Source organism: Triticum aestivum, chromosome 7A, assembly GCF_018294505.1.
Source record: "Triticum aestivum cultivar Chinese Spring chromosome 7A, IWGSC CS RefSeq v2.1, whole genome shotgun sequence".
In the NCBI taxonomy this organism is placed as follows: Eukaryota; Viridiplantae; Streptophyta; class Magnoliopsida; order Poales; family Poaceae; genus Triticum; species Triticum aestivum.
Window position 1 is genome coordinate 63,367,648 of NC_057812.1, and position 11,745 is coordinate 63,379,392.

Here is an 11,745-nt window from a genome sequence, read left to right on the forward strand (position 1 = left end):
TCATTGATTAGTGAACCTACGGTGCTGGTAAGGTCGGGACCATGGTCGTCCGTCTCCGCTTTGCCGGCCGATAAGATCACTGAGATTGACCAGCCAGCTGGGTAGGTTTGGCTATTCCTTTCTATTGAAAAGGAGTCAGCTGTCTGCGCGAGTCACCTTCCTTAGGCTCCGAGTCACCTTCTTCTAAGCTCCGCTGGACGACACGGCATTCTCGTTCTATAGGCCGGCCGTACTTGTGATGGTTCCCCAGGATCCAATAAATCCACTTAGGTCTACGTTGCCGCGATATTGTTCTATGGAAGCGGGTGGGCTGCTTTTTAGAAGTTCGGCCCGGTTTTTCATTAAAAAAATCAAAAAGGGGGGGAGGGATTGACCTTTCTAACGCATATTCTGTCGTACCGGCATGGCCCCACTGATTTGTTTTCGATCGGAGCATCAAGCAGCGCAACCCGGTTCTACTTGACTAAGCCCCGTGCTCGTCCAAGGAGGGAGTTTGCTTTACCCAACTCCCCTTTTTGATAACAAGGCAAAAACCTCCGACCCGACATTCATGAGTTTCGAATGAAGAATGAAGAGTGCCCTGCCCCTCTTTTTTTTCCCTAAATCTTGGATTTGGAAGTTGGTAAAGACCCACCCCTTGTTTAAGTCAGAATGAGTCCCCGAGACATTGGCTTCCGCCAACAGTGAACTATTAAGGATCGCATCCCGCGCATATTCTACATTATAGCCTACAACTAATTCAGCTTCCGCTTCTGGGAGATCAGACGGAGCTCGATTAGTTTCTGCTAGACGAGGAATAAGGAACATAACCAATACGGGGAACAAGGGAATACCGGACCATATCTGCTTTTGTGCCATGACAATCTCACTCGAATTACAGGGACCTACACATATTAGTACAGTATACCGGGGTCCCCGGCCAGAACCACACGTGCAAGTTTCCCTGCATGTGGCTCGTCCGTGCTTTTATCCGAGGCGCTGCCTGCGACTCTGCATGGGAGAAGAGGGCTGAACTGCAAACTTTCGTGTTCAGAGCATTGCATTGTCTAAGGGAGTAGGGTGAGTAAGCTGCGCCTACCAAGCTAAGCTTTCGTCGAAAAGGTGTCACTGCTTCCTTTTCGGCGCCCGCCCTTTATTTAGATGTTGGGGCAAGGCAAGCCCAAGGAAAGTCTAGGTTGGCGCTCCATCTCGGCCTGCATCCTGCTCTCGAGAGGGTGTGGTCCTTGAGCGAACTAGTCATGTGCTGTGTTGCCCCAACGCAGGGGCATTTGGTGAGGAGCTACGGTCTGGTGGTTGACAAGCCACTGATCGGAGGCGACTGGACTGGAGTGCTTTCATCAAATGGTGCATGTGGGCTGAGCCATTCCCATCCCAAGTGGTGGCCCGATTCGGCCTGGCCTGGTCGGAAAGAGATTCTAAATCTCGAATATGCGCACCGAGAATAGATATCTATGTTAGCTAGCGGGGGCGGGCTTTCCCCTGGTAGTCCCGCTGCGTCCTCTGACAGTCCGTCTCGTCTCATCTTTCTTTGGCTATACTTGTAGCCAGCCATATTAGCTCCACATTCCACCCTTTTTGATTTCTGACGAAAAAGGCAGTCATCAGTCGCCCCCTTTCCTATTTAGCTTTGCTTGCTGCCTATTATGAGAATAGGTCCCGGTTCAAGCGGCCCGCCTTTCATCATCATCTATACCAGCTGCCACGCACGATCCCATAGGAACGATTTCATCGCCCTAAGAAGCAGAACGCGCCATCACCTACAGCCCTTTCCTCTGCCGGGGACTTTCACGAAATGAAAACGGGCGGCATCATCGTATGCTCGACATTAGTTGCCCTGGTGTATATCCCGGAGTACTCCTATGGCCGATCTGTCACCCATACATGAAGGCCTTGGCCCCGTCCCGTGTGGAGAATGCCCCCCTTACGGCACGGCTTAGTCTGTTATTTTATTTTGTCAGAGTGGATTCGGACTGCCACTTCTCTGAAAGCATGGTTCTTGCCTCCCTCTCTCCTCCCTCCTTGGAGCTCGTCCATTCGTTGGGTGATCCCTTGCTCTCACGTTCGAGTGTTTGGTCGTCGTTTAGGCCGGTGAGTGACATTTTTGCTCATTGCAGTCGCCTCCGGGGTTCTTCGCACCTGGGTAGTACCAGGACCCTTGTGCCCCGGACTGCACTGCCCGCCCTATGACCCAAAACTCAAAATGAGACTTGCGACGAGACGCGGACATTCCTCATGCTGCGGTTCCCTCCGGTCCGTTCCCGGGTTGGGTTAGGGGAAGATCCGAGCGATTGCCTTCGCGGATCCAAACGTGCTCACAAGGCGCACAATAAGAATAAGACCAATAGAGACTTCATAAGGGACCATTTGAGCTGCAGATCGTAATGCTCCTAGAAAGGCATATTTCGAATATAGAGGACGTTCCCAACAATCCACGAGAATATCATACCCAACTATGAACCGTACGAGCACATCCTCTGTCACCCCCACCGCGCTTACGGCTCTATACCCCAACCCAACTTGCTCTGGCCCTGGGTCCTCCCGCATCTCTTCCTCGGTAAGCGGACCATGGAAGCTGGGGAGTATCCGCTTGGGACTGATAGAAAACAGCATATCTTTTCCCTCCTGACCCCTATAAAAATCTAGTGGAAGTTCGGTCGCGTCGGAGACATCTTTATCTGATTTTGAGGCTTCGTCGTCCGGCTCCTCCAAAATTATGTTAGGATCGGCTGGCTCATCCTCATCATCCGAAAAGAAAACAGAGACAAAACAGATTTGTTTCAATGACATATCTAATCAGACTGAAATTGATGTCGAAGACACGATCAGTCACATCAATTGAAGCAGGCAGGAAGGGCGCGGAAGCTACCGTTTAACGAATGCAATGCAAGCAAGGTAGCTTGCTTACTCTCCATCTAGCGTGCGTTGGCGGCAAGGAAGGAGGCATTGGAAAGACTAGACCATACACATTAATTAGTACAAGAAAGAGGCATTCGGGAAGCGACTAGTCGCTTCTGGCGAAGCTTAACAAAGGCCGACTACTACATAGAGTACTACCAGTCATGAGCGATAGTGAAGCCGTCAGAGGCAGAAGCTGTCGCTTGATGGACGAAGCCGAGCCGATACGATAGGCGGGCGAAGTGAGCGAGACCAAGACGGGCCAGACGTGGAGTGGCGAAGGGGGCCTACTATATGTATACATGATTAGTAAGCGGTTCAAGACATCGAACGAAAAATCAAGTGAACTAATGAACAGTGTGATTGATCAGACAAGTACCAAGGAGCAAGAAAACGTATGCGCTTTAGCAAGGGATGAGCGCGAAATCCGTTGCTTGTTCTTTCGGTAGCCTTCTTTCATTTCCGAATTTGCTTGCGAGCAGTCCTTGCATTAGTATGAGTTCGTTGACCGCGTAAGGGCGATCCATCTTGATGACGAATTCCACGATAACGAGAAATAGAAATTAATCATTCGATGTCTGCTCGTTCTCCCCTCTTCAATTCCCAATGAACAACATGATCTTGAGCTATCATTTGTTCAATTTGGTCGATCTGATACTTAGTTAACTCATTCATCTTGATGTTCCCACTGATACCTAATCGATAACGAAGCTGAATGGCTTTTTTCGGTCCAATTCCATCCATTTTTGTTGAGGCAATTCTTACTTGTTCATCGGGAAGTGATCTAGCTCCTGAGATATATGACATTCTTTATCCTTATCTTTTCCTGGTCTTCTCGGCTGGAATCTACAATCTACACCTCTCCAAACACAAACGCAATATCTTGAGTACCCGGAACCATGTTCAGTGCTGCAAAAGCGCAGCTGTAGCCCCCTAGAATCTTCGGCTCCTCGTTTTTATTCAATTATTAAATGACTCATTTTGATGGAGATTTGTAGCATCATTCAAGTAAATACAAATTGAGATCGTAGAAACATGATCTTGTGATATAGCTACACCTAATTCCAGACCGGTTAATGCTAGAACTATAAATAGGGGACCAAGATCTCCTATGAAATAGAAAATATTATTCAGAAATAGCATAGTCCAAGCAAACCCACTTAAAATCTTTACTAAACTATGACCGGCCATCATATTAGCAAATAAACGTATTCCTAAGCTTAATGCACGAAAACAATAAGAGATTAGCTCAAGGAGTACTAAGAAAGGTGCTAACGGCAGTGGGACTCCCGCAGGTAATAAGAAGCTAAAAAAATGAAGCCCATGTCTTTGAAATCCAACGATCGTAATGCCTATAAAAATGGAAAATGAAAGAGCCAAAGTAATGAGAAAATGACTTGTCACTGTGAAGCTAAAGGGTATCATACCCTGGGGATTACGAAATAACGAAAAAGTAAAAGTGACCGAGACGCGAGGGAAAAACTTTTGTTTCACATTTCCGGAAAGACCACCTATTTGTTCTTTTACCAGGTTCAGCACGAAATCATAAATAAGCTCGACCAAGGATTGCCATGCATTTGGCACTGACTTTCCACCTCCCTTTTTCGTAACAACAAAAAAAAGAAAAACGACCAAAACGACAGTGAGCAGCATATACAAGACTTCATTTGTAAATGATAAATAAAAGTTGCCCACATGAAGATCAATTATTGGGATAATGGCAAATTGATCCAATGGGGTTTCCGGGTAGGCACCAGGCAGATTCTGGATAAAATTATCCATACCACCACCCGCCCGAATATCCTCTAATATGCCCTGCCAAGTTTCGCCATTTCGGTGGCGGGCTCCCAATATTGTTCTAGCTAAATTGACTGCTCCCTGTTCGGACTCATTTTGGACCAAATACTCTTCTATTTGTAAAACTATTGTGACGCCGGCAATTCGCTCAGGCGTTGGCGTTATATCCAAGTTTGGCGTTATAGCAAAGTTCTGAGAGATGTTGGTTGGGAAAAAATCATGTAGATCGGGAAGACGGGAACACTTACTACGAATTGGTTGATTCGTTGTAATAGCAGCAAATAGCACATTTCTATCCTTCATATCCGTAGAAAGAAATCTCATCTCCAGGTAACTCCATCTTTTTCAGCTCTGCTCGCTCACTTTTGAAAGGAAGACTTAGTTTTAGATCGGCGTTGGTTTTTCCAACGAAACGAATAAGTTTTGGATTGAGATTTCACATAAGCATTGCACAATGATCCGCATTAGGCGGGGAGCAGCAATGATACCGCCGGCCAGGAATAAGTACTTATCCCTCTTATACTTAAGAAAAGAGAATAGAAGTGGTTCCTTTTCTTTCTATACGAAATTCGACGATTTCGTTTGTGTTCATGTTGGCATAGGAGAACTACTAACTTCCGCCATCTGCATTAGTTATGTTAGCGTAGGTAGGCGGTTCTCATGCCAAAGGGGAAGATCTCGCTCAGCCAAGTGCACAACCTGAGTAAGTACACTTATCGAGGAGTGATAGGGCAGCAGAGTTTGAGGCAAAAAAAAAGATTTGGGTGGCTATGGGTGATATGGGGAATCTAACAATTAATTGACAATGATTTCACCGTGATGTGCATTGGTAGCTTCAAGACGAAGGCATTTTCCATATGTAAGCCACAATTTAAGTATCTTATTCTTCTGAACCAGGAAAAGCGTTCTGGTAAGGAGGATGAAAGAAGAGTACGAAAAAGGAAGTCCAAAGTCGTAGTCTTTAACAAGGCTTTCCTTCATCAGCATAAATATCTAAAGTAGAGGCTTTGGTATAAACATAAATCCCATAATAGAGGGATCGATCATCACATTCTGCTTTGTTAAGAAAGAAGGATAACCTAGATAGATAAAGGTGGAATGGACTACGTGCAATCCCATCCATGGAAATATTTTATTTACTGTAGAAATATGTATGATGTGCTGCTAGGAAATCCGCCATCGCTTGCCCTCTAATGGCCTTCTGCGGCGCATACACAATGTCGAACTCAGTAAGGATGATGGCCCCATCTTGCCAATCTTCCTGTAAGCATTGGTCTTGTCATGAGATATTTAAGTGGGTGAACTTTGGAGATGAGGGTGACCCGATGTGCTATCATGTAGTGCCGTAGCTTCTTGACAGTGAACACCAGTGCAAGGCAATGTTTTTCGATAGGAGAGTACGCATGTTCAGCTCCTACGAGCACACGACTGAGGTAATAGAGGGCATTCTCTTTCCCGTTTTCATTTTCTTGTTCCAATAGAGCCCCAAGAGATTCATCCAAGGCCGTGGTGTAGAGTATAAGCTCCATCCCTGGTATCGGCGCAGCCAGGACTGGCGGATTGAGGAGATAGCTTTTGATGCCATCTAGGGCTTGTTGGCAGTTTTCATCCCAAAAGAATGGAATGTCTTTTTTGGTTTTTCTTGTAAAAGGTTGGATTCTTCCTGCAAAATTGGCTATGAATCGCCTGATGTATGCCAGGCACCCTTGAAGCGAACGCAGCTCCTTAAGGTTTTGAGGAGGAGGCATTTCGAGTATGGCCTTGATTTTACTCGGGTCGATTTCTATTCCCCGATGTCGAATGACAAACCCTAGGAATTTGCCTGACGAGACCATGAAGGCGCACTCAACGGGTTTAACTTGAGTGCATGTTGCCTTAGGCGGTCGAATACGATTCTGAGATGTTGAAGATGTTCTTCATAGGATACCGCCTTTACAACGAGATCATCTACATAGCACTCGACAATCTTATGTATTATCTCATCGAAGATCTTAGTCATGGCGCGTTGATATGTAGCACCGGCGTTTTTGAGACCTTTGGGCATAACCTTGTAACAATATATGCCTATTGGAGTGCGAAAGGCTGTGCTTTATGAAGGCAAGCTTCTCTTTCTTTCGCCAATGAAGTTCATATAAGTGTATAGAAAGCCTTCTTTTCACAACCATGCACAAACCAAAGTGCTGCTGAAACGTGAAATCCATGCACCAACAAGTTCCAGTTCATAAGCAATGAAAAAGCAGAGTATATGGGAGGATAGTGGCTAAATTGTTCACTTGAGGAGAGTGGGAAGTGACTAGTCCGATAGGAGAAGAGCAGAAGTGCGATCTTTCGATCCAATCTACGTCGACTAAAATCCATGTCTCATGGCACGAGGGCCATTGCGAGTTGATGTTGTTGCTTTACCGTCACAGTCTGTCCTCAAGAGAGGCATCCATTCCTGGCCAGACAAAGTTCCTATTAGTTCTCTTATAGGAAGCTAGTATACCTGAATGGCCTCCGGTAGCTGTCCCATGCAGTTCTTGCGCTATCCTGGCTCTTGCATTTCCAGCGGTCCCCACATAAGCCTCCCTTTTTTCCTTAATACCCCTTCCTCCTCTTCCCAACCATCTTGTCCTCCTCTCGCTTCACTAATGCTCTTCTTAACTTCTTCAGCTAATTTTGATGCTTCGTAGCTTTGTTTCACTTCTCCTATCCAATCCGGCAACAACTTGCTCACAAGGGTGCAACCACTGAATTTGTAACGACACAATGATTTGAAAAACAATCAAAAGATATGTAAAGAACACAGACAGTAAAGGTAGAAGATCATTTCCGGGTAGATAGGAGAGCTATTAAAATCCACAAACATGAATCAGAGTTTCGACTGGGTTCTCCAGATTTAACCAAAAGAAGACTTTTCTACAAATAATAGAATTTCTCATTTTTTTGTTTATACCGAGCCAAAACATAGAATTTCCATTGAAGAAGGAAGTAAGGATGCTAGCCGGAGAATCAAGAAATAAATACTTCCCATTCCGATTCTTTTTTAGTTCCCAAGATAGAATTTCTTTGTTTTTGGCAAGAGCGGTGGTTGACAACGTGCAAGACTAGATAGGTTTGGCTTTGATCTGATCAATAGGAATAGGAGGAAGCGTTGGAGAGGTACCAAATGACTGAAGAGGGGAACCCATCTGACCACGTGTAGAGCCAGCCCATAAGTAAATTCAAGAGAATTTCTTCATCTTCCAAAGTATGTGAGTGAGGTAAAAATTCCATGGATCGATCTCATCACTCACATCCAACAACTAGTGAAAGATGTAATGATGAAGCTATAGGAGAAGAAAAAGCGTTGGTTTTGATTGGTAATCTTGAGTTGTCATCTTTTGAAAGAGAGTAACTTGCTGGATGGAGAGCAGCTAGGAGAATAAAGTTCATCTTTACCCCATCTTTCATTCCAACTCTATTTTCTTGTGTGCGATCCTTCTTTCTGGTTTGGAATCCAAGAAGCTAAATGGGCTAGTTTCAAGTTCGATCAGACACGAAATCTGGTATAGCCACCAGCCTAGATAGAACGGGCGGGGGAAGAAAAACTAGGAGCGAGCCACATTCAAGAGGGTTGTCAATGGCCCTCTCAATAGAGCTATTTTGTCATTGAATCGATGGAGGGAAGACTCCTTCGGTAGGTGCCCCCGACTCTTCCAGTTTCTGGGTGGGATCTTATGGCTTAATCTCTGATTGCGCAGGATTCATCTTTGTTTGGTAACCTCAGACCCTGAACCAGGAGTTGGAAGCGCCTTTGCCAGACTTTCCAATTGAACACGATGCGGGCGATGCAACTCGGCAAGGAGAAGGCTGAACCCTGGTGCTACACTACAGCAGAAGCTTTGGCAGTTTACCATGGCTTGATGTTCTAGTTGTCATGCTAAAGCCGTTGATAGCTACTTCGCTTGACGAGCTAAGTAGAAAGACTTTGTGGATTCATCCACAACTGATGGTGCTTTAGGTTGATCTGATCCCTAGAAGGAAGAGTTTTGGGCTTAAGGCATAATTGCTCTATTGCGGCTACCCTGGCTATGTCATCCGATGCTGTTCACAAAGCGGCTCTTACTATAGACCCGGCTATCTCCGAGTTGAAATCGAACCCAGCCCCGGGTTTCCGTCCATCAATCCAGAGCTCAAGACAACCGCGATACTTAAATCGCTCAAATAGCCACCTTAGACGGACACAGCCATTAGAAGAAGAAACTTAAACTCGATGGAGTACCCTAAACCAGAGATCCTCGACAAAGAAAGTCTCGATTCGAGGAACGAAATATCAATAGAGGAATGAAAACCGCAGGGTATGAAATTTGGGTAGGGTTGGCAGGGAAAGTCCAACTGAAACTTTCTTTGATTACCTTTTTTCTCCAACTGGCTCGGAGATTGCATTTGCCCTTAACCGGTAACCTCCTTTGAATCCTTCGTTTAGACCCTCTCTATTGGTATTGGCATTGGCTCGAGAGCAATGACCTTATTTGATCGCTTAGAACTTGATGGAGGGAAACTCACTCGCTCGAGATATGCTTAAGCTAGCTCAGGAAGAGTACTAATTTTATATGCCTTAAAGAGGGGATTCAAAGAGTAGCCTTTTACTAGGGCTTAAGTGACTCGTTTCATATTGCTTACTATGGTCTGGACAGTGAGGAAGGTGAGTTGGAAGATATACCTAATGTCAAATGAGACTTTCTCCTCACCAAATTGAAGCGTGAGCTTAGCATCTTTCACATCGATGACAGCCCCTGCAGTAGCTAGAAAAGGTCTCCCAAAAAAAATAGGAAAGCTCTTATCCTACATCTCCAAGACAACAAAATCAACTGGAAATGCGAAGTTACCAACTATCGCAGGGATATCACCCAAAATGTCTGCCGGATCCTGATCAGCAAGGTGGAGAGTGATGCTAGTCGGCCGTACATCACCCAATGGTAGTGGCTCGTAGACAGTGAAGGGAATCACAGTAGACCCAAGACCACATAAAGCATGGAAAGTTTGACTTCCTATCAAGCATGGAATACTGAAACTGGCAGGCTCATCAAAGTTGAGAGGTAGCTTATTTGAACGAGTGCACTACATTCCTTAGTAAGAGTAACCAGTTCTGGCTCGTTAATGTTTCGCTTCTTTGCGAGCTGGTCCTTAAAGAACTGTGTATACATCGGCACCTGTAAGACACCATCAAGGATGGGGGTGGTAATCTGCATATCTGTCATCATATCCAGAAACTTTGCAATCTGCTTGTCTTCAGTTGACTTCACAAACCGTTCTGGAAATGGCAGCTTCGGGTTGACAGGTGAAGCAGATTGATGATGGATCATTAGGAGCAATAGCTGCTGGTGTAGAAGAACTAGGCTGTGCAGCAGAAGTAGTGGACTGTTGAGGTCCCTGCGGAGAAGGTATTGGGCCGGCTAGGGTAGAAGGCAGGTGGTACATACAACGCTGGCATTGGGGAAGAGGATCGGTTGTAGTCTTACCACTCCGACTAGTAAAGGCTCCACGTGGGTGAACTTCAGGTTGAGGTGGAAGTCTCCCTTGTAGATGGTTGTGAGGCTACCATACGAGTGGTCAATGTTTGCATAGAAGAATCCTTACACCCAATATTGTCACTCCTTTTAGAATACCTGTCTACACCTACATTAGCAAGATGTAGTTTTATTAAGTCGGCTTCCATTCCTTATTTGGAAGGCGTTGGATACTTGATATACGCTATGCTATGTACTCGGCCCACCATTGCGCATGCTGTTTTAGGAAGCATATTTTGATCCTTATTCAGGGAAAGCTCATATCCATCAAAAACCAATCGAAGTCCAGCTTTATCCCGAGCATCCGTTGTTTGCCCCGATTGAAGATCCGACACGACACCCTCTCTTCCATCTCCGGCTTCCTAACCAGATCCATTTACCCCTGCTTGAAAAAGTGTTTCCATTCGTAGTTCGGGGTTTCCTAGTCCCAGGTTTATTCGTAACCGGCTCCCTATCCAGGTCTTCCTCCTCAACAGCTATCTTTGTTTGACGGTGTTCGTTGCCAATGCAATAGTAATATATGCTTGCTTTCTTCCTGTTCGCATATCCATATCGAAAACTCTTCTTTCGTAGGCACATTTACTTCAATTCAACTACTTCATTGATTCATCAATTTGAGGAAATTCAAAAATACCTTTCTCGCCTTCGCAACTGCCTTCTTTTCTGTGCCTTCCTAGTTTGCCAACCCTATGTTTGATTGCGAGTTCCGGCGGGGTGAGTACCTGGACGGACAAGGGGTTCCTTTTCGATTTCCATTTTAGAGCTTCTCTCTAGTTCGAATATATAGAACTTCCTTCTTAGAAATGGAATACCTTCACCTTAGAAGGGTGTTCTTCCTACTAGTGAAACCATATCTGCCTTTTTCGGCTAAGCCGATTCCAATGATCGGACGGACAATACTTGCTTAAACCTAGCACCCTGTTGCCTTGCTTTTCCTCCAGCCGTACCTGCCTCGCCGCTCGTGATACCCAGGAAGGGCATCCCTCACTTCCCAGATCGTCTCGCACTTCTTTTGTCACTGGCACACACGCTCTCGTGGGTCTATCACTGAGAAATCCCTTTTCGCCGGGCGGTGCGGTAAGTAAGACTAGTCGATGGACAACTGCTGACTGAATAGGGAGAAGATGCATTTTCCTAGGCTCTTTCTACTTTGCTCATTGGGTATAGCCGTCAGTGATCCACAGATACGGTGCTTTTGGATTCCTAAAGGGATAGGATAGTTCTTTCTGGGCTTTAGAGGTCTCCCCTTTAACCTAGTACTCTTAGGAAGGCCGGGTTAACCTTCTACTAGAACTGTTCTATCTACGAAATTGGAAAGTAGGGTCAACTTGCCATAATATATAGCCCAACTTGATCCGTCTTAGAGTAGCCGCCTATGGAACCGCCCCCGAGTCAACAATGCACCCGATCGCGAGCCTTATATGAGTTTCATAGTCAGCCTGCTCTTTCAAGAATGTGCCTTCTAAACTCATTGTTCCGCTTGCAGATTGGAGTTTCCTACTGACTATCCGGGTTCTTGATA

The 11,745-nt window shown here is 45.6% G+C and overlaps 1 protein-coding gene across 1 annotated transcript; it reads right to left on the reverse strand.

Annotated features, from left to right (window-relative positions):
• Positions 1-598: 598 nt before the first annotated feature.
• Positions 599-5,264, reverse strand: LOC123152110 (ATP synthase subunit a). The gene has a single exon (XM_044571719.1). It carries the CDS (start codon positions 5,014-5,016, stop codon positions 3,856-3,858), a length of 1,161 nt encoding a protein of 386 aa, XP_044427654.1. The 5' UTR covers positions 5,017-5,264; the 3' UTR covers positions 599-3,855.
• Between the last annotated feature and the right edge of the window lie 6,481 nt (positions 5,265-11,745).

Excerpts from the sequence above, each read along its gene's own strand:
- LOC123152110 (XM_044571719.1), bottom strand. The coding sequence starts at position 5,016 with ATGAGATTTCTTTCTACGGATATGAAGGATAGAAATGTGCTATTTGCT.